At 47.5% G+C, this 24,804-nt stretch overlaps 1 protein-coding gene across 8 annotated transcripts in view; it reads left to right on the top strand.

The window, feature by feature from the left end:
- The window catches only part of Eri3 (ERI1 exoribonuclease family member 3), a 128,849-nt gene that overhangs the window by 42,883 nt on the left and 61,162 nt on the right, over positions 1-24,804 (top strand). For all 8 annotated transcript variants that reach the window (XM_060379739.1, XM_060379738.1, XM_021633391.2 and 5 more), the window contains one exon: positions 23,797-23,869. In XM_060379739.1, the coding sequence (XP_060235722.1) occupies positions 23,797-23,869 (73 nt within the window). The remainder of the gene's footprint in view (positions 1-23,796; positions 23,870-24,804) is intronic.

The raw sequence follows: 24,804 nt of genomic DNA, 5'->3' as shown, positions 1-24,804 counted from the left end.
CTTTGATGGGCTGACACTTGTGCGTCTTGTCTGTCCTTACGGATACCTGGCTTCAGACAGTCCCTGGGGACTAAAGGGGTGGGGGCGCTGTTTGCTGAGGAGGTGATAGAATCGATACCACTGTGTTCTTTGTGACTGAAGCAGCAGCATTCTCTCTCCCCGCCCCCCTCAGTGTGTCTGTGTGTGTGTTGGTGGGGATGAGGCCTAGTGACTGCAGTAGTTATTCCTGCCAAATTGGGTAGTATCTTCTCACCAGGCTCCCTTGTATGTTTTTATATCCTGGTCATTGAGGTGAGCGTAGGTCCCCAGTTGGGTGATAAGCTGCTGTTGGACCTTAGCTCTGTGGGGGAGTCAGGAAGAATGATCTCCAGAACACATGAACACACAGCACTCACATGTCCCATATTTTAGGCTGTGTACTAGCTGCATGCTTCTCAGTTTGCTCCAGAGGGTCTCTGTTCTCCCACATGACAGGGGAATTATATGGGCTGGGTCTGGAAGTCTGGAAGCAGATGTGAATCAGAAGCATCAATAGAAAAGATGAGAGGGGGTGAGGGTGTTTTGTTGTTGTTGTTGTTGTTTGTTGTTGTTGTTTTAGACCAGGCCATGTATATTACTAACCCAGGCTGGCCTTGAACTTACTATATATGATGACGACTGATTCTCTTGTGTTCACTTTTCAAGGACTGGGATTATAGGCGTGTTCTACCATAGCTGGTATATGTGGTGCTGGCGACTGACCCCAGGGCTTTGTGCATGCTAGGCAAGGATGGTACCAACTGAGCTACATCCCTAACCTAGAAAGGCTGTTCTCATTTGTGTATTCTATGTAGCTCTGAAGCCTGGAGAGTCTGATGTGGGGACTTCGCAGCCCAGGAAAAACCATTCAGAGGGCTTCCGGCTGATAACCCGGATTCTGGCCTCACATGGCCCAAATGGAGAGGCCAGGGTCAGGGGCCCAGTTCCCTCAGGAAACCATTCCAGGACTCTGGCTCTTCCAGTGTTTTCCTCACAAGTGTCTTCATCCTCTTAGAGCTGGTGTGTCTGAGCCTTCTGCCGTCACTTGTGAACTGTGTGCACATGCAGGCACCAGAGAACTTGATGTGCATGGGGCTAGAGACCACGCTGCTGGGCCTTCTCAGTCTGGAGTTGCCCCATGAGATGGACAGGCACTTTTAGAGAACTTGATGTGCATGGGGCTAGAGACCACGCTGCTGGGCCTTCTCAGTCTGGAGTTGCCCCATGAGATGGACAGGCACTTTTAGAGAACTTGATGTGCATGATGGGACTAGAGACCACGCTGCTGGGCCTTCTCAGTCTGGAGTTGCCCCATGAGATGGACAGGCACTTTTAGAGAACTTGATGTGCATGATGGGACTAGAGACCACGCTGCTGGGCCTTCTCAGTCTGGAGTTGCCCCATGAGATGGACAGGCACTTTTAGAGAACTTGATGTGCATGGGGCTAGAGACCACGCTGCTGGGCCTTCTCAGTCTGGAGTTGCCCCATGAGATGGACAGGCACTTTTAGAGAACTTGATGTGCATGGGGCTAGAGACCACGCTGCTGGGCCTTCTCAGTCTGGAGTTGCCCCATGAGATGGACAGGCACTTTTAGAGGACTTGATGTGCATGGGGCTAGAGACCACGCTGCTGGGCCTTCTCAGTCTGGAGTTGCCCCATGAGATGGACAGGCACTTTTAGAGGGCACTGCACTCTTTGGTGAAGCCTCTTTTGGCCTGTGCTTCACTGCCATTTGTGTCTTCATGAGAAACAATGCCTGGATTGGGTTGCAGAATTGAAGTGTGTATGTCATTTGGTTCTAACCATCATCTCTGGTAGGAGGCGATGTCTCCCTTTTATAAATAGCAAACAGATAAAACAAAGCAGAACACTCTGGGCTTCACAGAGGTAAAGACTCAACCAAACAGAAAGGAAGCCTAACACTTAACAGTTTGTGCTGATTTGAGTTTGGTGAGGAAGTCAGGGGCCTCTGGAGACAGGTGTGCCAGAGGCAGCTGCTGCTGGGTAACAGGGTGGGGGAGAGGGCCTTGTGACTGCAGCGTAGAGAAGCAGGACTCCACTTAACTGCTGGGAAAGCTCTTAATTAAATGTGTAACAAAATAGAAGCAGCCAGAGAGAAAAGGTGAGTAGTGCAGCGTGACTGTGCACTGCTTGCTGGTGTCTGGGACCTGATGGCGGCTTCAGAGGCTCTCAGCCAAGCCGCCTTGAGCTGCGCGCCTGCCAAAGGCTGCTGCTGAGCCTGGCAAGGGTGTGTTAAATTGACACTCAGAACTTGTTAGTATGTGGCTGACTTCGTATTTTGACATCCATTTCCAGATTTAACTAAGTCTAAGGAATTCAGCAAATGTTTTTTCATTTCACACACTCGTTTCGGGAGCTGAGGGCCCTTCTCCTTGCTGTTGTTATCCCAGCCCCAAAGCTGCCTCACACAACTGTTGTTGGAAAAGGCCTGATTAGTGCAGCACTGAGAAATGGGAACTGAAGTGGCAGGAGAAATCCCGCTGGAGCAAAGAAATCTGCTCTTGTCCTGACAAAACCGTTTTGTGCCCATCTTTCTTCAGATGTGGATGAGCTGATGCCCAGGGTTTGTAGGCCTTGAGGCTGTAGCCACAGACACTGTTAAGGTGAGCTTTAGTTTAGTGGGCGTGGTTTTAATTCTCCTCTTTTTTGCTTTTTTGTTTTTTGAGACAGGGTGTGTGTGTGTGTGTGTGTGTGTGTGTGTGTGTAGCCCTGACTGTCCTGGAACGCCTCTGTAGACTGGCTGGCCTCAAATTCAAAGATCTGTCTCCCTCTGCTTCCCGAGTGCCGGGATTAAAGGTGTGCACTGCCACCTCCCAGCTTGAATATTCTTGTACACTTTTTGAGAGAAAAGATACTTAATACAATTTAGTTTAACTCCCCGTTCTTCCCCGACAAACCTTTCCTCATCTTGGCTGTTGTTCCTTGAAGCTCTCCGAGGAGTTTCTTGTTCCTCTGCTTGGTCAGTTGGAGAGTGTCCATCTTTGTGGTGGTAGGCAGATAGGGTTGTGGATGGTAGGGAGCGTGACCATTTGAAGAACGTGATTTCTAGCCTGCAGTCTGAAGCTCCAGGCTTAGCCCCTGAACAGTGTGTGTCTGAGCAGTACACCAAACACTTCCTAGGTGGAGTTTTGGTCTAAGGAGAGGAGCAAATGAGGGAGGAAAGACAGGATGAAGCTGGGAGGAGGGAGGCATGGGCCCTCTGTGCAGTTGTCAAAGAGGCCCTTTTTGGATAATCGGGTCCTATCCTGAGGGCAAGAAGGCCTGGGGCCTGCTCAGAGTTGGTTCAGGGGACCCTCATGGATGCTCTACAGCTACATGTAAGGGCAGTGCTGGCATTCTGGCATTGGTCTTCAGTTCTCTCCATGGTTTCTGGGGTGTCCATGCTGTACCCCGTGTCTGTACTTCGCAGGGGTGGACCTGACAAGGGTGGTTAAACTGGAGGTTTAAGCAAGTCTGAAGACCATCTGGGCTTTGCTCACGCTACTCTGCTCACTGCTGGTGTGGGGAGTGTGCACTGGGCTATAGTCAAGTTGAAGAGTAAGACTGCTGGTATGTGGAGTATGGTGCAGTGATAGACATGCATGGAGAGCATTGTGGGTAGAGGATGCTGGCTGTGGGTCGGGCTGGCTCCTCTATGTTCATTCAGTAGAGCTAATCACTTTATTTTGAAACAGTCTTTAATTTTGTATCTTCTGATTCTTAGATCCTCTCTCTAGTCACTTTTGGAGTTCACTCATTCCTTAGTTTTTTTTGTAAATGTTGGTGTTTTTTGTTTTTGAGGCAGGGTTCATCTACATAGCTCAGGCTGTCCTAGAACTTACCATGTAGATCAGGCTGGTCTTGAACTCACAGAGATCTATTTGCCTGCCTTTGCCTTCCAAGTGCTGGGATTAGAGGTATGCTCCACAGTGTTGGTGTTTCTAAAATACTGGTGTTGCTTTGATCCATGTCCTATCTTTCACTTTCCTTCATTTTTGCTCTCAATGGATCGATCTTGTCTTTTGCTAGAGCTTCACCTGTTTGTGTGCTAAGGTCTCCAGTCCTTTTTTTCCAAGAGAAATTACAACCAACATGATCCTGTTGGAGACAAAAGATGTGCTCCATCAGCTGCCTGAAGGACAAGTCTTTTACCAGATGATGCCTATACTTCCATAGGCCTTGCTTTCCTTCCTACACGCCCTCCCCTGGTGCCATCACTCAGCTACCTTGTCAGAAACCCGAGAACACCCCCTTTGCCTAGCCACAACTAGTTAATCTACAAATCCTGCTGACCATACTTCCCCAGGGTTTCTCCAGGTGATCTTTTCTCCTAGGTGCTGACTCCAATCAGGTCACATCCTGCCTCATGCTGTCAAGGCACCCCTATCCTCAAGGTCAAGTCTATACTGTCCAGGACCTTCAAGGCTCTTGCTTGCTTCTCTCAGTACTGCACACAGTCCCGCTTTAATGGAGTTCAATTTGCAGCTGTCTCTACTTGTCTGTTTCTTTTCTAGATTGTGAATACTATTGTAATCCTCAGACAAACCTTGATGTAGTAGCTGTTTGGTAAATATTTAGAATTTGGGGAGGAGGGGTGCTGGGGACTGTCCTAAGACCTCCTATACGATAAGCACGCTGTTGGTCACTAACTATGCCACCTTGCCACAGTAGTTTGTTAAATGGAGGGCAGTTGAGTGGCCCTGTAGGATTCCTGCTCTGGAAGAGCTGGGTGCTGGGTCAGCCTGGGTGGGGAGAAGAAGCTAGTTCTTGGGCACATGTGAAGTACTCTATCAGAAGTTTGTGCCTCTGGGACTGGAGGCTGGGGCTCCTGAGAGACTAACAAGCAGAGAGTAAACACAGCCATTGTTTATGAAGCTCTTGCTGCATACCAGCAGCCTCTTGTCCTGCTTACACATAGTCTGTTGAGTCCTGCAGTCCTGTCTGCCAGTTATGTGTGTGTATATGTGTGTATGCACTGCCATGGCGCGAGGCAGTCAGAGGAAGACACCTGTGGGAGTTAGTTTTCTTCTTCCTGCATGCGGATCCTGGAAATTGAGCTCAGTCAGGTTTGGCAACAAGAGCCTTTACTTGCTCAGCCATCTTACAATCCTGATTTTTTTTTTTTATAACACTTTAAAAATTTTTAAAAATAAGTTGAGAAACTAGGGCTGAGAGATAAGTAATCTGTCAAGGACACACAACCTGTTTGTTGCCAGAGCAGGGATTTGAACCTAGGCGTCTGGCCCTAGAACCATATGTTGGACCATGGCCATTGACCATCTGTTTCAGTCCTCATTTTCATGATCCACACTGTGTGTTCTGGTAGGGAACACCCATCCTCCTTGTCTGTTGTTTGCTCTGAGGATCAGAGCCTGGGCTGTTATGTTGTCTGAACATGTAGACTTTCATGTCCGTCTTGGGATGGGGGCATGGTTGGCCAGGGAACATGGAGGGGGTGATTTGGGGCTGCCAGGGAGCTTCCTTTCAAGGCCACAACTAAGTGAATCCTCAGAGCTGTGCTTTGTTTGTTTTGTTGTGTTACTTTTAGTTTGAGACAGAGTCTCACTGTTGTAGCCCAAGCTGGTCTTGAGATCACTGCCCTCCTGACTCAGCCTCTCAAGTGCTGGAATTCCAGGTGAGTACCACTCTACCTGCTCCTCCGGCCTGTTATAAGGAACCCGTAGCCAGTGCCATTTTGGACACTCCAGTCTTGTGTTTATGTTAGGAAGCATCTCATTGTATCTCTGAGCTGATGAGCCTCACCCCTTGCCCAAGAATGTCAGATAGTCCCCAGCTCTGAGCTGCATCACCTTTGATTAGCAGCTTGCTGGGAGAACGGGCCAGAGTAAGAACTCCCTGCCAGCCATGACTTGCTCATTCCCTGTTACTTTTATCTGTCACTGCAAGTGCTTGGGCTCCCCTCCTGAACTAATTAAGTTTGCATGTGTTTAGACACATTGCCAAATAGGGCTTAGCAAAGCGGAACTGAGTTACATCTCTTTCTGAGTAGGGTATATGAACACTCCTACTCCCTTCATGGACCAGGGAGAAGCATGGCTGACAGGCCCTGAGTGCATGTGCCGATGATGGACACCTTCCCCGGCTCTCCTAGGCCTGCAAAAGCAGCCATTGGATTAGCTCACATGCACGTGTGAAAGCCTGTCTTCCAGCACATTTAGTGACCTGGCATTCTGAGGGCTTAGAGTGGAAAGAACACAAGTTCTGAAGGGTGCTGTTTCTCCGTGCAAAGCAGAACTGAAAGTCGGGTTTACTGGGATCTTTGTAAGCAGGGGACAGGGTTGTGTGTTGTACAGCCTCAGTCACCTGGCTTCTAGATCCTACCAGGTAGAAGTAGCAAGTGGAGTACAGCGTGGCCTTCTTGTTCAGTGTGAACAGTTCTTGCTCAAAGCCCAAGTTTTCCCCTTTTGCCTAGAGGGCCCATTTCCTCTACTTTTTAGTCTGCTGTGGCCCTGTAAGATGGTACAGGGAGAGGGGGAAGAAAGGAGAGGAGTGTTGCTGGCCCAGTGAGCTGACTCAGCAGGTAAAGATAGATGCTTGCTCAGAAGAGAGTTGTCCAGAATCTTCCCATAGTGGAAATGAGATTCAGCCTGGTGGATCACCATAGTGAGGTGACAGCTATTGGCATGTTTAGTGACAGATTCATGCCTGCCTTTTTCTAGTGCCAGCTAGTCTGATATCTGAGGTGTCCTGTGGCACAGTATACCTGGGTCCTATCCAGACAACAGGGCAAGCCATGCTGTAGGCCCTTTTTCTGAAGTAAAAAAGGACCTGTGTACTGCTCACTACAGAAGTCAATAGAGCCAACTGAAAGGCATAGGGTAGAATCTCCATCTTTTACGTAGTGGGCTACTGAATCAGCCTCCCAGTCATGACAGGGCTCTTGATAGGGAAGATTGTTCCGAGTCAGCACAGGCTCCTGAGAACATGAGGCGTGTGGGGGCAGGGGAGAGGATGTCTCAGAGGTTGTATAGGAATTCCGGACCTTCAAGTTGGAGTCTAGGCTCAGAGAGAATGGCATCCAGACCTTCTGCCCTCCCTTCAGTTTCCCTAGAGCACTCTCGTCATCAGAGGTGCATTGGGTTAGCCCCAAGAAGGCAGCTTGAGTTGATGGGGTCATGTTTCAGCTGCAGCTAATCCAAGTCACTCGATATAAATCTCCCTGCTGCCTCTTTCTCCCTCCCTTCCCCAACCCACAGACAGGGAAATGAATCCTGGCCCTCACCCTGAATACATCATGGCAGGCTCGACTCTAATGAGAGAGGGCCATTCATTGTGGGGTGAAGCTCCCTGCAGAGCCTGGGATGCCATTAATTAAAGAAGAGCCACCTGAAGCCAGTCGTGCGGTGCAGCCTGCCACGCTCAGATGGAGTGGTGGTGGGGTAGCCTCGTTAGCCTGACAGCTCCTTGGGCTGAAAGTTCTTGGGCTTGGAGGAGTGAGGGGTGCTCTCCCCCTTTCCCGAATCCCCTCCCCCACGCCCGTGAGCACAGACGTCCTTGGAGCTGGCCTACTCAGAAATATCTGAAGGCCCCTCCTGCAGGTCTGGGCCTAGAACCAGCATTAAAGGGATTATCCATTCCTGAAATGTAGCCAGAGCAGCTCCTGGTTCCCAGCCTTTGCTCGTTTTGTACTCTTCATGAGGTCCTAGGGCTGCAGGCTAACAGGCCTCTTACATAACTGCCACCTGCCCTTGGAGCTTTCACTGGGGTAGTTAGTAGTCTGCCCTTGAAGGACTTCATGGGTGGAGGGACTCTGGAGGAGAAACTAATGTCTGTCAGAGCCGCTGCTGCTCCTTTCTGGGTCCTTCTAGCTGGGGTGACAGTGAAGCTCTATTGGCAGCCTCATCTTCTCAACCCTGGGAAGGTGTGGAGGGTTTAACTTACTGTAGAGATTATAGGAACCCCTGAATGGAAGTTTTGCCTAGTTAAAACTGATCAAAGATAAAAGATGTTGAAAGCAGTAGCAACCTCATTGGCTTGATGCAGATTTGGTGATTGAAGAGTTCTTTACTATTTAAAAGTGGTCTAGAAGCAAGCTTTGCTGCCCGGATTCTGGCCCTAGGACTTGAAATGTAGAGCTCCCTGTGACCATCTGTGTGCATCTTAGCACTTCTTTGCTGGCAGCAGGCTTGGACCCTCTCCAGCCTTCCTCTTAGCCCACAATTGGGCTATCCCAGCCAGTTTGTATGCCTGGATTATCAGGAAGGCAAATTGGATCATGTGTTTGTGGCTCCAGCGCAGACTCTGGAAGTCTGGACTATTCTCAGTGGTGGCATCTGACAGATAGGGTGCTTTAGAAGGCCTCAGAACCATCTGGGACATGGCTGGGTCATGTGGTCTCTCTGTCTGTTCTCCTTGAGTTCACCTGACATGGATTGCAACCTTCCTCCCAATTATCACCCCTAGGCTAAGATGTGGGCCCCATTCCTCTGTGTGTGGAACATTTTTATCTTCTTGAGTCTTGACATTTCCAAAGGCCTGTGTGTTCTCTGTCAGAGTGAAGGCTGGGGGAGCTTGTCTCCTAAGTAGAAGGAGCTAACTACCGGAATCCCTGGAAAATATTAATACTTTTTTGTGTGTGTGGTATTTGAAAGCCCGTGCTTCTTTTCTAAGGCCTTGCCTATTATTTTTGTGACTCTTGAATACCAAGTTTGGGTTTTGGTTTTAAAGAAACATGATATGAGCTCACCAGCTTTGTGATCTGTGATCCCAGCTACTCAGATTGCTAAGGTAGGAAAATTGCAAGGTCAGGGCTTACCTGGGTGGGCTTCAAAGCAGTTCAAGACCAACCTGAGGAATGTAGTGAAACCTTATGTCAAAATAAAGAGTTAAAAATAAAAAAAAATCTGAGTATGTTGTTCATGGTAGCATGCTTGCTTAGCATGCCTGAAAACCTAGGTTCAAATCCCTGGTACACCCCCACCCTCAAACCGAGGCATAGAATAGGTAAAGTATGTAAATATGAACATGTGCCATTTCTAACATGATAAGTTTGTATACAAGTGTCACCGTCATCCCAGTCGAGACTTTCCCATCATCTCAAAGGTCCCTGTGTGCCGCCCCTTCCCAGTCAGTAGTGCCTACTCCTGCCAGTTAACCATTGCTAACCATTGACTTATGTAACTTATAGTTAGCTTCACCTATTCTTAACTCACAGAAATGTCAGTCATACAAAATGGACTCGTCTGATTTGTATGTTTTGTTTTTGTTTTTAGTTTTTCAAGACAGGGTTTCTCTGTGTACCTCTGGCTATCCTGGAATTTGCTTTGTAAACCAGGCTGGCCTTGAACTGGGAGATCCACCCACCTCTGCCACTCTGGGTGTTGGGACTAAAGGCGTGTATGCTACCACCACCTGGCCCAAAATGTACTTTTCTGTTTGATTTATTTATCTTGCTCATACATGACAGATTAATTCATGTGGTTGTTTCTTTCTTTCTTTCTTACATTTTTTTATTGTTTATTATTATTAGTTACATTTTATTAACTCTGTATCCCAGCTGTATCCCGATCCCTTATTCCCTCCCAATCCCACCCTCCCTCCCTCAGCTTCTCCCTGCCCCTTTTCAAGTCCACGGATTGGGTAGGACCTCCTCCCCTTTTGTCGGGCTCATGTGGTTGTATAAACCAGTTTGGCCTTTTTGTTGTTGTTTAGTATTTTGTTGTTTCGCTATGCCTTGCTTTCCTTTTTGTTGGAGCATCTACCTTTCTTAGGTATTGAGTGTATGTTTGCTGAATGAGTACCTGAATGTTCATTTTGGTAAAGAAATAACCCCATGCCTATCAACTTTTTCAACTCCTCTCATCCTTTAAAACCTATCTCTAGTCCGTTAGCCTTGCGGCCTTTCTTCTCTATTCTGGAACCCACACTGGTCTTCCTTCTTTCTGAGGTACAGGTAGGGAGAGGCTGCCCCTGGGCCCATGAAAGAAGCCTTTGAGGCATTCTGGCTCATTTATTTCTTCTTGCAGTAGATGAGTTAAGTACTCACCATGTGCCCAGCACTGTTTTAGGTAGGAGTTGAGGGCATTGTAGTAAACAAAAACTAATTTTTTTGCATTCTTCTGCATGTAACTCGCTTGCCCTCTACCATTTAGACTCTCATGCCAAAAGAAATTTTGGTCCTGTCCAGATTCTTCTGTCTAGTGCAGTTCTGCAAGAGCTTGGTGGCAGTGGCTTTGACAGGGCTTCTCTGTTTCTTGTAGCCCTCTTCCTTTCCTGGCTAGAGGTGGCCTTAGCTGCCACCTCTGCTACTACTCCATGGCATTGAGTTTCTTAGTATTGGTGTTTTCCTTCCACTCTCCTGAAATGAAGCCTGATTCCCTCTCTGAGAGGGGGAATTCATCTTCAACTTCTCATGCCTGCAAAGGTGAGTGACCTCTTTTTTTTGTCAACGCTTGCCAATCTGTTCCTCCAATTCCCAGCCAGAGTACTGGAGACACCACTCTGTACTGAAGCAAACCACCAGCTCTCCCTGAAGGGCCCTAGGAAAGACAGGTCAGCTCGCAGTTGCTCCTCTCAGGCTCTGGCTCTTGGAGGCTAGGAGGGCGTGGCTCCTGAGCAGCTTTGCTCCTGAATGTAATTGGTGGTTTTGTAAAGAAAGGATTCTCAGCCATTCTGTTCTTCCCTGCCTCATCCATGCTGAAAGCCTGGCTGTATCAGTTGGTCTGAATGAGGTTCCTTTTGTCAGTCTTCTAAGAGCACCTGCGAAGGGCAGAAACAGCTATGAGGCAGGAGAGTCAAAGAGCATGGAGCTTGGGAGTTGAAGGCCAGGGAGCCTCATGTTTCAGTTGGCATTGTGGCCTGTGCCTGAATGATTTGTGGACTCAGGCTTAGCTTTGTAGAGGTTTGGGAAGGGTGGCTGTGAGTGGGTAGGATAAATTCTTAGTGTCCCTGGCTAAAGGGTGACACAGCTCAGACTTGATAGTTCTGTAAAACTGATTCTTCCAAAGCCTGTGAGAATGTTGGTTTGGGGAAGAAAGCCAGCCAGCCCAGAGAATCCCGGGAGTCTGACAGGCCTTTTTCTGTGCGATTCTTTCTTGCAGGCAGCCCGAGGCAGCCTGTCTCTTTGTTAACAGAGTGACAGCAATGTGACACCATGGAAATAATTACTAACAAATCACGGTGCTGACTGCAAACAGCTCTCTGTCTTCAGAGGCATGTCAGGGTGCATTAGAGCAGGACTGCAGGAACGGCGAAGGGGCCTGAGAGCAGCCTGCGCTCAGGCTTCTCTGTCCTCCCCCACCCAGGCCTCTGTCTGCTGGATCTTACTTCCATGTTCTTGGCCTTTGCCAGTCATGTCATCTAAATGCTATCGTGGTCTGCAGGTGGCTTGTGGCTGGTCTGGATTCCTTTGGGCAGGTAGCCAAGGTTCCATCTTTGCTAAGGGTACCTGTGTAGTAATGAGAGGTGAAAGGATACCCCATTTCTCTGACTCGCTCTGCTAGCCAAGACCTGCTTCACCTGCCATGCTTCAGGGTTTAAGGGTGGCAGTACCTTCTCCAGCAGGACCCAGAGGGTGAGGGAAGCCTTGTGTTTGTGTTAGCTCAGCTCCCTTCCCCCACCAGCTCTGGTTTCTTCTTCAATTGCCATAGTCAATTTTTGGTAAGTCGACTTTGTCCATTCCCTCTTGGTTAGTGGAGTGATTGCTCTGACTGTCAGGGCTGTAAATAATGTTCCTGTTGTGTGTGTGGCTGGAGGCAGCACACGGGTGGGAGAGGAAGGGAAGGAGGAGGTGCGCCTCCTCAGCTCCATTGCTTTCCCCCCTCCCGTCTCATACAATATTTATCCAGGGATGGGAGTCAGATGCAGCGACCTCAGGGGTCACCCAGTTAAATAGCTTCTGAACCTCCCTGCATTCTAATTGCTGCAGTTGTCCTTTGCTCTGGAGACTTCTCCTCCCCATTGTCTGCTGAGGTACACACTAATGGCTGTCCTCCCTGGCCCTGCTGGGAGGCATGGGAGGGGCCAGTGCACAGTGCTACCTTCCTTTCCCTAGAGATAAAGGAATCCAGGGCCTGTTAACAAGTGGCTTTAGAAGGCCACCATCCTTGGCTTTCCTCTCTGCCCCTTACAGACCTGGCTGGAGGAGTGTCAGGCAGTTGGCACCAAGAACCTTCACACATTTTTGGTCCTGTAACCAGACTGTGAGACTCATGAGTTCTTTTGAGGCTGCCTGGCCAAGGGACAGACTCTTGACAGGGATGATGATATTCTGTGTGCCACGTTCTCACATACGGGATTTGGAAACACCTAGGGAGTGGCATTTTCTGTTGTAATATGCTGCGTTTGGCTTGAAGATTGGCTAAATACAGTACGTTTGGTTCTTTGGGTGTCAATTTTAGATGATTAATCATAGTAGCAGGTGTGCCCCATTTGTTGATTTAAGAGTGGCGTGTGTCAGCCATATCCACCAGGACTTCCCTGTAAATGTCAGTTTCTTCCACTGTAGTGCTTCTCCCCTAAGGAAATCTGTAGGAAACAGCCATGGAGGGTGTTAAGTGAAGACACAGGCAGTCAGCAAGGCCTGGAATCATCCTGTTGAGACCTACTCTGGGCCAAGTTAGTAGAGTGCTGGGAGACTGTGGGAAGCACCAAGTGATCAGAACTCATTACAGAGCAAGGCAGACTGAAAATACGGTAGAGAAGACACAAAACAAACAGTGACAAGCACTGTAAGGGCCCAGAATAGGCAGTAATTTTTAGTGGTAAGCTTTCTTTCTTCTCTCTCTCTCTCTCTCTCAACAAAAACAGAATATTAAGTTAAGCTGTACTTGTGCTGCAGCTGGGGTCCATAGCCCTATGGCCCATAGTCCATGAAGTAGCCTGATCTCTCTCCTGAAACCCCTAGACTTTGAGCTTCCTAGAACACAGTTTAAAACTCCCTAGCCTTGTTCTAGTGCTGTTGTGCCAAGAGCAGGACTCTGTATAGGCCGAGTGCTTGCACATCTTGAAAGAATCAGGAGACCTGTTATCAGGACAGAGGGGAGGAGCCAGAGGTTAAAGGCAACAGCTGTGTCCTTGTGCACTCGTATGGGAGCAGAGGCTGGGCTAAATCCCAGATCCTGAGTGCCCGGAGGATGCCTCTCTGCAGAGCCTCCAGGGGGGCATTATAAGCCATACAGACATTGTCCAGGCACAGGGTCAAGATGGCCACAGGCCAGGTGGAAACTCTACTAGGATGTGATGGGTGTCTTGGAGACAGCTTAAACTGCTAGCTCTTGGTTTGTCTATCCAAAAATAGGCTATTAACTAAGGCACTGGCCGAAGTACCCTGGAAGCTGCCTATCTGGTGCTCAGCCTCCATCTCCTACCCTACTCCCTGATACTCTGCGTGGTAAGTAGCTCTGTCCAGCTCTTGGTGGCAGTTCCAGCACTTTCCACACAAATGAGCACTGTGCCATGAAATGGACACTGGAGAGTTACTTATCTTACTGTTTGCCTAGACAGGCACTGAGAGTCAAGTGATAGGACTTCAGGACATTTGTAGCACTAGAGAGGTGCATGCTACACATTTCCACAGGGTGTTTGTGGCATGTATGTGCCTCCTATGGGTTCTGAGGGGAGCAATGGGAATAGAGATGTCAGTAGATGAACTGTAAAAGCTAGGAGCTGAAAGAGCTGGAGAGAGGGCGCAGCAGGTAAGAGTACCGCTGCTCCTCCAGCAGATTCAGTTTTGATTCCCAGCACCCACAAGGTGGCTTACAGCCTTCTACAACTTCAGTCCTAGGTATCTGATATACATGCAAGCAAAACACCCTTAGCAAATAGAAATTATTGGTGCTGCAGAGATGTCTCATTGGTTAAGAGCACTGTCTGCTCTTCTGGAGGACATTGTTGAGTTCCAGCACCCACATGGTGGCTCAAAGCCATCTGTAACTCCAGTCCCAGGGTATCCGATATTCCCCTCTGCCCTCCTCAGGCACTGCATGCCTGTGGTGCATATACATTATGCAGGTCAAATACTCATACACAGAAGATAATAAATTCATCTTTCTGAAAAAAAAGCTGGGAATGGGAAATAGTCTACACATAGCTCCTTTAGAGTCCTTAAGCAATGGTTTGGCTGTAGGGGTTTGTGGTTGGCTTTCTTTGGGAGGACTAGCAGGTTGGCCCAAGGGGCATCCTGGTACACCCGCCTGCATTTTGGTTCTGTTTGGGAACTCTCCCTAGCAGCATGTCTGGGAACAGTTCCAGCTGTGCTGCCAGACCCAGACGCAGGTGACGGCCTTTCATCTGTACTGTAGGGAAACCAAGAGGAAATTAAATGTCATCTGCCCCCTGCACAGCAGGTCGCTGCCAGATCAGACACCGTTGATCAGAGTCGTGCAGAGGGCACCCGAGGGAAGGCTTCTGCTGCATCCATGTCCTCTGAGCTGTGGCGACTCCCAGGTGATGGCCTGGCTCAGTCCCACAGCTTTCTCTTTCTGGCTGGGTTCACCCTGGCCTGAAGCCCAGCCTAGTGCTCTGTGGCAGCTGTGGACTCTGCCATGCCAGAGAAGCATGTACGCCAGTGGGAAAGAGTGAGAAGGGCAGGCTCTGGCAGTAGAGGGTACACAGGAGGCAGTGAATAGACCTGGATTCAAATTGTGAGTCTGTTGCTGAGAATCTTGGGAAAGTCTTGAGAGCACTCACAACCCCCTCTGGAAACGGTAAGCGTCATCTGTGTCTCCTGACATTTGTGGGAAGTATTTCCTGCAGAACAGGTGTGGGGCCTTCCTCACCCGGGTATTTAACATGTTGCCTTGGGGCCTCCCTGTGAAATTAGCTCCAGTTGCTGTGAGATGGGGTGGGCAATAAATTGGCCAGGAAGACTCAACAGGGCTCAACAGGGCTCGCTGCCTGGGCCCTTCTTTGTCCTCCCAGTTGAGCAGCCCAAGACCTCTGAGATAAGTCTGGGTGGTGGTGGTGGTAAAGCAGGGTATGACAAATGCCAGAGGTCACCCACGTAATGGGGGCTTACCTATTTCTCTCCAGCCTCATACGTGTATATCCCTTTGATGTTTTAGAGGACATCAGGATTTGCCCTGTCTCCCTTCCCCCTGAGGTTCTAGGTGGGCCATAGTTCTCAGTTCCTCAGTAACATCTATTACCTATGTTGAAGAGATATGGAGAGAGTGGGCAGCCTTGCCTTGTCCCTGATTTCAGTGAGATTGATTTAAGTTTCTCTCCGTTTAGTTTGATATTGGCTATAGGCTTCCTGTGTATTGCCTTTACTTTGTTTAGGTAGGTGTCTTGTATCCCTGATCTCTCCAGGACTTTAAATGTAAACAAACATTGGATTTTATCAAATGCTTTTTCAGCATCTAAGGAGATTATCATGTGTTGTTTTTTTTTTTTTTTTTTTCTTTCAGTTTGTTAATATGGTGGATCACATTGATGGATTTCTGTATATTGAACCACCCCTGCATACTGGGATGAAGCCTGCTTGGTCATAGTGGATGTTATCTTTGATGTTTTCTTGTATTTGGTTTGCGAGTATTTTGTTGAGTATTTTTGCATCAGTGTTCATGAGGGAGATTAACCTGAAATTCTCTTTCTTTGTTGGGTCTTTGTGAAGTTTAGGTATTAAGGTGACTGTGGCTTTATAGAATGAGTTTGATAATGTTCTTTCTGTTTCTATTTTGTGAAATAGTTTGAAGAGTATTTTCATTAGCTCTTCTTTGAAGGTCTGGTAGAATTCTGAAACCATCTGGCCCTGGGCTTTTTTTTGGATGGGAGACTTTTGATGACAGCTTCTATTTCCTTAGGGGACATAGTACTTTTGAATTTATTTACCTGTTCTTGATTCAGCTTTGGTAAATGGAATCAATCAAGAAAATTGAAGTAACAACGCATGCTGGAGAGGATGTGGAGAAAGGGGACCCCTCCTCCATTGCTAGTAGGAATGTAAACTTGGACAACCACTTTGGAAATCAATCTGGCGCTTTCTTAGACAATTAGGAGTAGTGCTTCCTCAAGATCCAGCCATACCACTGCTAGGCATATATCCAAAATATGCTCAAGTACACAAGAAGGACATTTGCTCAACCGTGTTCATAGCAGCTTTATTCGTAATAGCCAGAATCTGGAAACAACCTAGATGTCCCTCAGTTGAAGAATGGATACAGAAATTGTGGTACATTTACACAATGGAATACTACTCAGCAATTAAAAACAAGGAAATCATGAAATTTGCAGGCAAATGGTGGGAACTAGAAAAGATCATCCTGAGTGAGCTATCCCAGAAGCAGAAAGACACATATGGTATATACTCACTTATAAGTGGATATTAGACATACAATATAGGACAATCATACTAAAATCTGTATACCTAAAGAAGCTAAGCAAGGAGGACCCTGGATAAGATGCTTAATCTTCATTCAGAGAGGCAAATGGGAAAAACATCAGAAGAGGGTGGAAAACAAGGAAAGACAGCAGCCTACCACAGAGAGCCTCTGAAAGACTCTATCCAGCAGGGTATTAAAGCAGATACTAAGACTCATAGCCAAACTTTGGGCAGAATGCAGGGAATCTTATGAAAGAAGGGGGAGATAGAAAGACCTGGGAGGAGACTGGAGCTCCACAAGGAGAGCAACAGAACCAAAAAAATATGGGCCCAGAGGTCTTTTCTAAGACTGATCTTCCAACCAAGAACCATTCATGGAGATAACCTAGAACCCCTGCACAAATGTAGCCCATGGCAGCTCAGTGTCCAAGTGGGTTTTCTAGTAATGGGAAGAGGAGCTGTCTCTGACATGAACTTAGTGGCTGGCTCTTCGATCACCTCTCCCTGGGGAGGAGGGGGTAGCGAGCAGCCTTGCCAGGCCACAGAGGAGGACAATGCAGACTGTCCTGATGAGACCTGATGATAGGCTGGGGTCAAATGGAAGGGGAAGAGGACCTCCCCTATCAGTGGACTGGGGAAGGGGCATCGGAGGAGAAGAGGGAGGGAGGGCAGGATTGAAAGGGTATGAGGGAGGGGGCTACAGCTGGGATACAAAGTGAATAAATTATAATAAAAACCAATTTTAAAATAATATATATTACCAAGGCTTTGGAAAAACATGTTTTAGTACTGACAGAGTTCTCCTAAGGAAACTACCCACCCTTCACCTCACCCCCACTCCCCAGCTGAAGCATGGCTGCTGGTGAAATTCATTAGTGTTCCCTGACAGCAGTGGCGACAGAGGCGCTCACTGTCTGCTTCTCACTCCCTCACCCTCTTGTGCTGCTGCTTCACACACTGATATTTAAATCTGATGGGTTGCTTATAGACTTCTTGTACCATGACAAGTTTGGGGAGGGGGTTGGGGAGGAGGAGACAGACAAGGAGCCAGCTGTCATGCTGTTATTTCAAACAGTACTCTCTCCTGACCCTTTGCAGGCTTTAGCAAGTGTATCATCTTTCTGAAGCCTGTGGTTGGAATTATAACCTGCAGCTATCCCAGAGGATGTGAGTGAGTGTTGGGGGCAAAGTGGGCCAGTGAGTTGGCAGTTCACTCTTCCAGGGCTGCGGTCAGGCAGAGAGCAGTGGGGGTACAGAGCACGTGCTTTGTTGAACAGGGAGCTGAAGCTGAGTCTGTGAGTGTTGCAGTTACTGCTCTCCATCACCAGGAACCAGGAGGCCCTTCCTCAGCAGTTGCTTCTGGACACCTGTGTTAATGCTATGGTGATCTTTCAGATAGACCTGAAAGCCTGTTGGCCATAGGAGCAGGTCTGAACAGCTTCTAGTTTGAGCATGTTGTGTCTCAGCAGTGCTCCTAAAACTCTGGGGGTCAGTTAAGGTTCTGACTTTGTGTCTGGAGCGGGCGCTTGGCTTTTGTACCTGGTACTTGTGTGCTTTGTCTTTAAACTTGAAAGAGGAGTCCCTAGGTTCCTCCTTTATCCATAACTCCTCCCCTTGGTCCATTTTTGAAGCTATTTAGTTTTAGAACTATTTAGTTCTAGAACTTTCCCTTTGCCATTTACCCTCAGTTTACTTTTCTAGTGTCTTTCCTTCTGGGTCAGAAGTGTCTCCAAAGAACATTGCAGCTTTGATGACTGCTGATCGTCGAGCCAAAGTTTTGCTCTGAGACCCTGGTTCCAAAGTTTGTTTCCCTTGATTGCCTCCTTTAATTCTCATTGGCTAGGAGGTGATGTTGCTTACTCAATGACAGTGACCACTTGATCAGTTGCACATTAGTGTAGCAGAGCCATAAAGCATAGAGTAGGAGGTGATGGAGGAGATGTCGCTTGCCCAAGGACAATAACCACTTGATCAAGTTGCAGATTGGTGCAGTAGAGCCATAAAGCAAGATCAGACTCGGTACAGGGTATGGTGCAGTACCTACCCATTCAAGGCCTTTCCAGCGCCAGGTCTCACCATGGTGGAGGGCACTGAAGAACAGCTCCTCTTTTGTCTCCTCATCAAGTCTTATCAGTGTCAACAGTGCAGCCATTCCAGACACAATAGACTAGTGATCTTTCAAAGAGGGGTTACTCATAAAATAAACTATATACCTTCCATTGGAGGGTAGACCAAGAGGCTTTTTTTTGGGGGGGGGTACGGAGGTCTATAGACATAAGTGTATTCTGTTGTTTGATTTTTTTTTTCTTGTTTGTTTTTGCAAGATAGGATAGCCCTGTATAGCCCCTGGCTGTCCTGGAACACACTCTGAAGATCAGGTTGGTCTCAAACTCAACACCTACCTCTGGCCTCCTGTGCTAAGATTAAAGGTGTGTGCCTCCATGCCTGGCTTTTAAGTGTGTTCTGGAGCTGTCAAGGACCACTTTTGATGTTGTCAACAAGTGTAATACGATAGTTCCTGCTCTTTCCTACATCTACCACTCTCTATAGCCTTTCTTACAGGCTTCTAGGCTTCTGTTTGTGGCTAGGGTGCCTTTTCCTTGTTCCCTGTTCTTGCTGATTCCTAGTCCTGAGTGCTAGGCCTGGTTGGGGCAGGCCCTTGTTGTCTTCTGACATGGCATATCACACAAGGGAGAAGGAGGATAACTAGCCTTGATAAGTACGAGGCTTGAACATTAATTTTTTATACATCAGCAGTTGCCAAGTGAGTGAATTCAATTATGAGTCTGCCTTTTCTCCACCCTCCTCCCTATGATGTGGTGGTTCAGAGTTGAGACGAGGAACCTGTTGAAATGAGAAACCCCTATTTCCTAGCTTGACCCCCTTACTAATTCGGGTTAAATTGCTGTGCTATTGCAGTGGTGACACATTGTGTCTGCCTCTGTTTGTATAAGAGCATGCAGTGGGGGAGGAAGGGCCAATTTGTGCAGAGATAAAAGGTGTCACAGGCAGATAACTAACGTTCCAGCCTCGTGCCTGCTCTCATTGTTGCTCAATTTGCTTCGTGTGTAAGCCCAGCCTTCCCTTCTTTCTTCCTTCCCTCCCCTTGGTCATATTTTACCTCTATGCCACAGTGTAATGATGCCCTGCGTAGTGGGGGAGGAGATAGGCACCTCTGGCTGACAGCCCTTCCTGATAACCAAATTCCAGCCCATCCATCACTAGCCACTCTCCTCAACTTGAGGAAAAGTGATCATGAAAGGCGGGCTGTTCATCACTCGAGCTCTGTTTATCTCCTCTGGGTGGGGAATTGAAGCAGGAGAAACAAAGAGCCACATCCCCAGCTGAGCGCTGCCCGGGTTGACGTGGCTGGTATATGCTGGATGCAGACTTATGTCACGTAGACTATGGCACTCTGACCAGGTGGCACGCCAGGCTGGGCTCCAGGGGTGTGGTGTCCTTCCAGAGGCTCAGCCTCTTCAGTAACAGTAGCATGGAGAATTGTGGCAGTTCTGAAATGTAGGACAGCTGGTGACAACACTCCCAGAGTGTTTGCGCTGGAAGGGGCAGATGAGGGAGCTGCACAGAAACAAGGTGCGTGTACCTCAGAGGTCTCCCTTTGTAGGCTCTTCACTCTGTCTTCTCCTGACCCAGGAGAGGACCATAGCTGGGCCTCTGTGCCTTCATGGTTCACTGAGGACTTTGAGACATTCCTTGTCTGCATGTCCCAGGAACACAGATGAGTGGTGTGTACACATTTCAGTGCTGTTGGCCACCAGGACTAACAGTCCAAGTAATTTTGAGAGCCAGGTGCCGTGGCTGTTCCTGTGAGGCAGAAAGGAGAAGATGATGACTTCAGACTGCCGGTCCTTCCTCTTAAGTCACATGCCCAAGGTGGCTTCATTGGTTAAAATTTGAAGAGAAAAAATTTGAGAGCATTTAAGGAATAATGTCCACAGCTGTTTCCAGCACAGGTGCCTGCTCTCTTGCTGGACCTGCCTTTTGTTATCTGCCCACCAATCTGTCTGTCAAACCTGTGGTCTCCTTGACTCAAACCTAGCAGTGGTCCCCCATGCTTTGTTCACCTAATCTTCAAAGCTGAGCTCCTCCTTACAATGGTTCCACCTTGGCCATACCCGTTAGCAAGGAGTGAGGTGTGGGGACTCCCTTAATGAGCTACTCCCCTGCTTTGGCTGGCGCCAAGCTAGCCACACCTGTTTGCTATCAAGGCTGTCTGGGCCAAGCCAGAGCAGCTCAGTTGCAGGTGGTAGGCCTGAATGAGGGCGGGGGCGGGGAAGGTGGGGCTCCTTTGGCTTTGTTGTCTGTCTGTGGGGAGAGACATTTTCTTACAGCCCCATCCTCCCATATTGTTCTCTTCTTTCCAAGCAGAGGCTCTCATTTTGTTACTTAAAAGGATCAGCAAGAAACTTAAGAAGTATCTCATCTTCTCTAACTTCCCCCAATCAGAAGCAAGGAGCCTGGCAAACGTCTGATGATAGGTTTGGGGTTCTATTCTGATGACTTGAAGGGCCAATGTGATAAGAGCAAGACTATGGTAAATGCCAAGGTAGGGGCCCTTTCTGGCTATAGGCCCTAGGCATTTGAAGAGTGATCATGTACCTTGCCTTAGAGCCACAGGCAGGACTGGTGTGCACGTGTGGGGTTGGGGGTGTCCTTAAAAGAGGCCCCTTGTATTCATGAAACTGAAGGAAGTTTTGATTGGTGGGGGAAAAAATCCCATTCCTTTTTATGGCCTGGACATAATTGGGTATTTTCTATTGGCCATCAGTGATGTCATTCCGACCCCTCATAAAGAAGGGGAAATCACACCTGTGGACTCGGTGCATAAAATTTCATTGGGCAACAGTAATAAGCATGACCAGATGATGTTTGGGCAGTTGGGGAGCTTTGTGCCCAGTGAATCCAGCTGCATGGAGACCTGGGCACCATAAACTTGCCTGCACATTTATGCCCGCAGGCTAGATCAGGGCCCACTGCCAGTGGCTCTTTTCCTTGGTATCAATATAGCAATTGGACCCTTTGTGCCAGGAACCTTTGCCCCTTTCTTTGCCAAATTAGTGGAACCATGCGTCTGCTGTACCCACTGGCCTTAGCCTTAGACCCCCAAGAATACTGGGTAAAGACGTGACCTTGAGCACTAACCTCCATCCTTCCCACCTCTACCAGCATCCAGCTTTGCCTTCTCAGGGATGGGTCAAGGTCTCTAGTTGAATGTGTGCAGTTGGCACCTGGGCATTCAGAAGCCTCAGAGGCTATTTCTTCTTTTCTTGGCTTGTTGCATGATTAAGTAAATTCTTTTTCTTTATGGAGTCTGTTTCCTGGTTTGAGTAGAGGATGGTGACCACTCTAACCCACCTTGTGCTCTCTCTTCTGAGGTAGGATTTTGTGATAGCTATCTTTCCAGGAGACACCTGGGAGTTCATGTGCTATCTCTTGTCTCTCATGAAGATGAGTTTGTGCTGCGAATGCTTGCAGTCGCAGGGCTGAAACATTCAGAGGAGCACTCAGCAACCCTCCTCCTCTCCTTGAATCTGCAGATTTCATGCATGGAGCTCCTAAGCAAGATTGCTATCTCCCCCTCCTTCAGTCAGATACAGAATACAGAGAGGATTCAGGATTGCTGCTGGGCCATGTTCAGATATGAATGACTGTTGAGGCATCTTTTTTTCTGGTCTGTTCTCACTGTGGCTCATGTGGTATAGATAATCCTTTGAGAGGAGCAAGCAGGATCCTACTGAGCTAGACCCTTCCTAACTGAGGATGATATTTATACTGTCATGTACTATTGAAATCCCATAGGTACATCCAGGTCCTGTGAGGTTTGTTTTGTTTTGTTTTGTTTTGTTTTGTTTTTGAGACAGGGTCCTATGTAGTCCCTCGTGACACCACCTCCCAAATACTGGAATTAGAAACCTGTGCCATTACACTTAGTTTTAGGTAGCGCTGGGGGCCAAACCCAGAGTGTCAGGCATGGAAGGTAAGCACTCTACCAACCCAACTACACTGCCGGCCCTCCAGAAGGGCAGCAAGTAAAGAGCCTTCCTTTTTAAAAACTGGTATCTCAGGTATGTGTCAGTAACAGAAAATTGGGAAAAACAGAGCCCAAGAAGGAAAAGTGTGACTTCAGAAATTACAAAACAAAACAAACAAACAAACCAAAAAAACAAAACAAAACCATTAGGTTGGACATGGTAGCCTATGCCATTAATCCAAGCACTTGAGGAGCAGAGAGGCAGGTGGATCTCCAAGTTCAAGGCTAGCCTGGTCTTTGGAGTGAAACCAAGGACAGTCATGGCTATATAATGTAGAGACCCTGTCTCAAACAAACAAACAAACAAACAAACAACAGAATTTACAGAGAACAAGGCTTCCACCTCTTCCTTGCAAAACCTTGCTAAGGTCCAAAAGCACAGCAAGTTTCCCAGTCACTATCCTTCTCCAGGCCACAGGCCCTTGTATCTCTACATGGTTCCCAAAGACAACCCTTCACAAGTCAAGATTCTCTCAACTCACCACCCCTTTTCATTATCTCAGGCACCTGAGTCACATGTGCCCTTCTGATCCCTCTTCCTATTACTTGTGGTCAACCTAAGATCTGGAAGTTTCTGTAATACATAGAGCTGATTTTTAAGCTTAAAATCAAGTTATTAGTGTCAAATGTCACAGAGTGGCCAAACAAGATGGGAAGTGATAAAACCCAATGGACTTTATATATGAAGTCCCATGTAATCTTGGTGAGAGGAGTGCTAACGTCAATAGGCCAGGTAAGTTGAAGTTAGTATGATCTACATAGTGAGTTCCAGGCCAGCCAGGGGTATATAGTGAGATCCTATCTCAAACAAATAAACAAACAAACAAGGCTAGAGAGATATCTCAGTGGTTAAGAGCACTTGTTGCTGTTGCAGAGGACCCAGGTTCAATTCCTAGCATCTACATGGCAGCTCACAATCATCTGTAACTCCAGTTCCAGGAGATCCAATGCCCTCTTCTGACCTCTGAGGACACCAGACACACAGACGTTGTACAGACATATATGGAAGCAAAACACTCCTACATACAAAATAAAAAATTAATCTGAAACACCCCTGGGGCATCAAGGAAACCACAATAGACAGCAGTACCTGCCTCTCAGGATTAGTTTGAGGGAAAATATGAGTAAGGACCTTAACATGTTAAAAATAGAGTTTATAAATTAGGAAATAGTAGTACCTGATGTTATTCTATGTGATACCTCTTGAAATTCATACTTGGTTCTGAGGAATGGTTCTAAGTCCCATATCCATGGCACTGGAGGTGGGTGGGGACCCCTGCTGATTTATTGACAGGTGTTATATCTCTGTTCTGTATATATATATATATATATATATATTTTTTTTTTTTTTTTTTTTCTTTGTAGTTTAAGACTCCACACTTGGGATTCCACATTTGGGACATGTGTGTTTCCAACTTGTTCTCTCTTCTCTTTCTTGTAGGCTTCCAGGCCAGTGCCATTATTTAGGCTTGCCAGTGGCGGATTACTTCAAGCAGTGGATTAATCTGAAAAAGGTACCGGCTGAGCTCCACCCAGAGCCTTGGTTCTCCTTTACTTCAGACACCTCCCTCCACTCTAGTCTTCCTCTTTGTTTCTTTTCTCAGTATCCCTCTTTCTCTTCCGTGGGTAATGTGCACTAAAATGTTGATATTTCTGGGAATGGGGAGCTGCTTGAGGGTCAGGCTACTAGGTGGAGTCCTATTGGTGTCTTCCAAACATATATAGAAGTCCCAGGTAAAGGGATTTTTTTTTTCCTGAATTTCTGGGCTGAACTGTTTTATCATTAGGAAAAACATGGTCCTAGTTGAGCCTTTGAGAAGAAAATTACATATATACATACTATATATATATATATATACACACACACACACATATATATACATACACACACATGTTCATGAGTGTGGTCTCTGTACCTGTAGTTAGGAAGAGGAGTTTGCCTAAGATGGCTGCTTTAGTATTCCCCTGGCCCTAGCAGAGCCTTGTTCATGTAGGGGAGGTCAGTGGAAGCTAGAACCCTTGGAGCATGGAGGAGGATCTTGGCACTGATACCACATTGTAGAACTAGAGTTAGCCTGGGATTATGTGCCTCAAAAGGACCCTGCATAGCTCGGGTAGTTCCCCGTCAGAGAATGAGTCATTCAGAAAACCAGCCTTCCCTGGCATATTTTTAGGTAAGCAGAAAAAAATAATGTAGGAATGGCTTCTCGGTTCCTTGCTGAATAGGAATTATTGCTCCAGGAAGCCCAGACCACTGGGAGAATGATGTTCATGTGTCATTCCAATAGAGAAAAATAGCTCTGGAGTAGTCTCAGATCTACTTGATGCTTAGTGACTCCTAGAGGTCTAGAAGAAGGGAAACCACACCAGGGCCAGGATGGAGGCTCCCTACGGGCTTAGCAAAGAGAGGCTAGGGAGGGGGGTCACACTGTGAAGATTGGTTCTCACC

Source organism: Meriones unguiculatus, chromosome 3 (genome assembly GCF_030254825.1).
Source record: "Meriones unguiculatus strain TT.TT164.6M chromosome 3, Bangor_MerUng_6.1, whole genome shotgun sequence".
NCBI lineage: Eukaryota > Metazoa > Chordata > Mammalia > Rodentia > Muridae > Meriones > Meriones unguiculatus.
The sequence above is the reverse complement of the archived record's forward strand: the minus strand, read 5'-3'. Positions and strand labels throughout refer to the sequence as shown.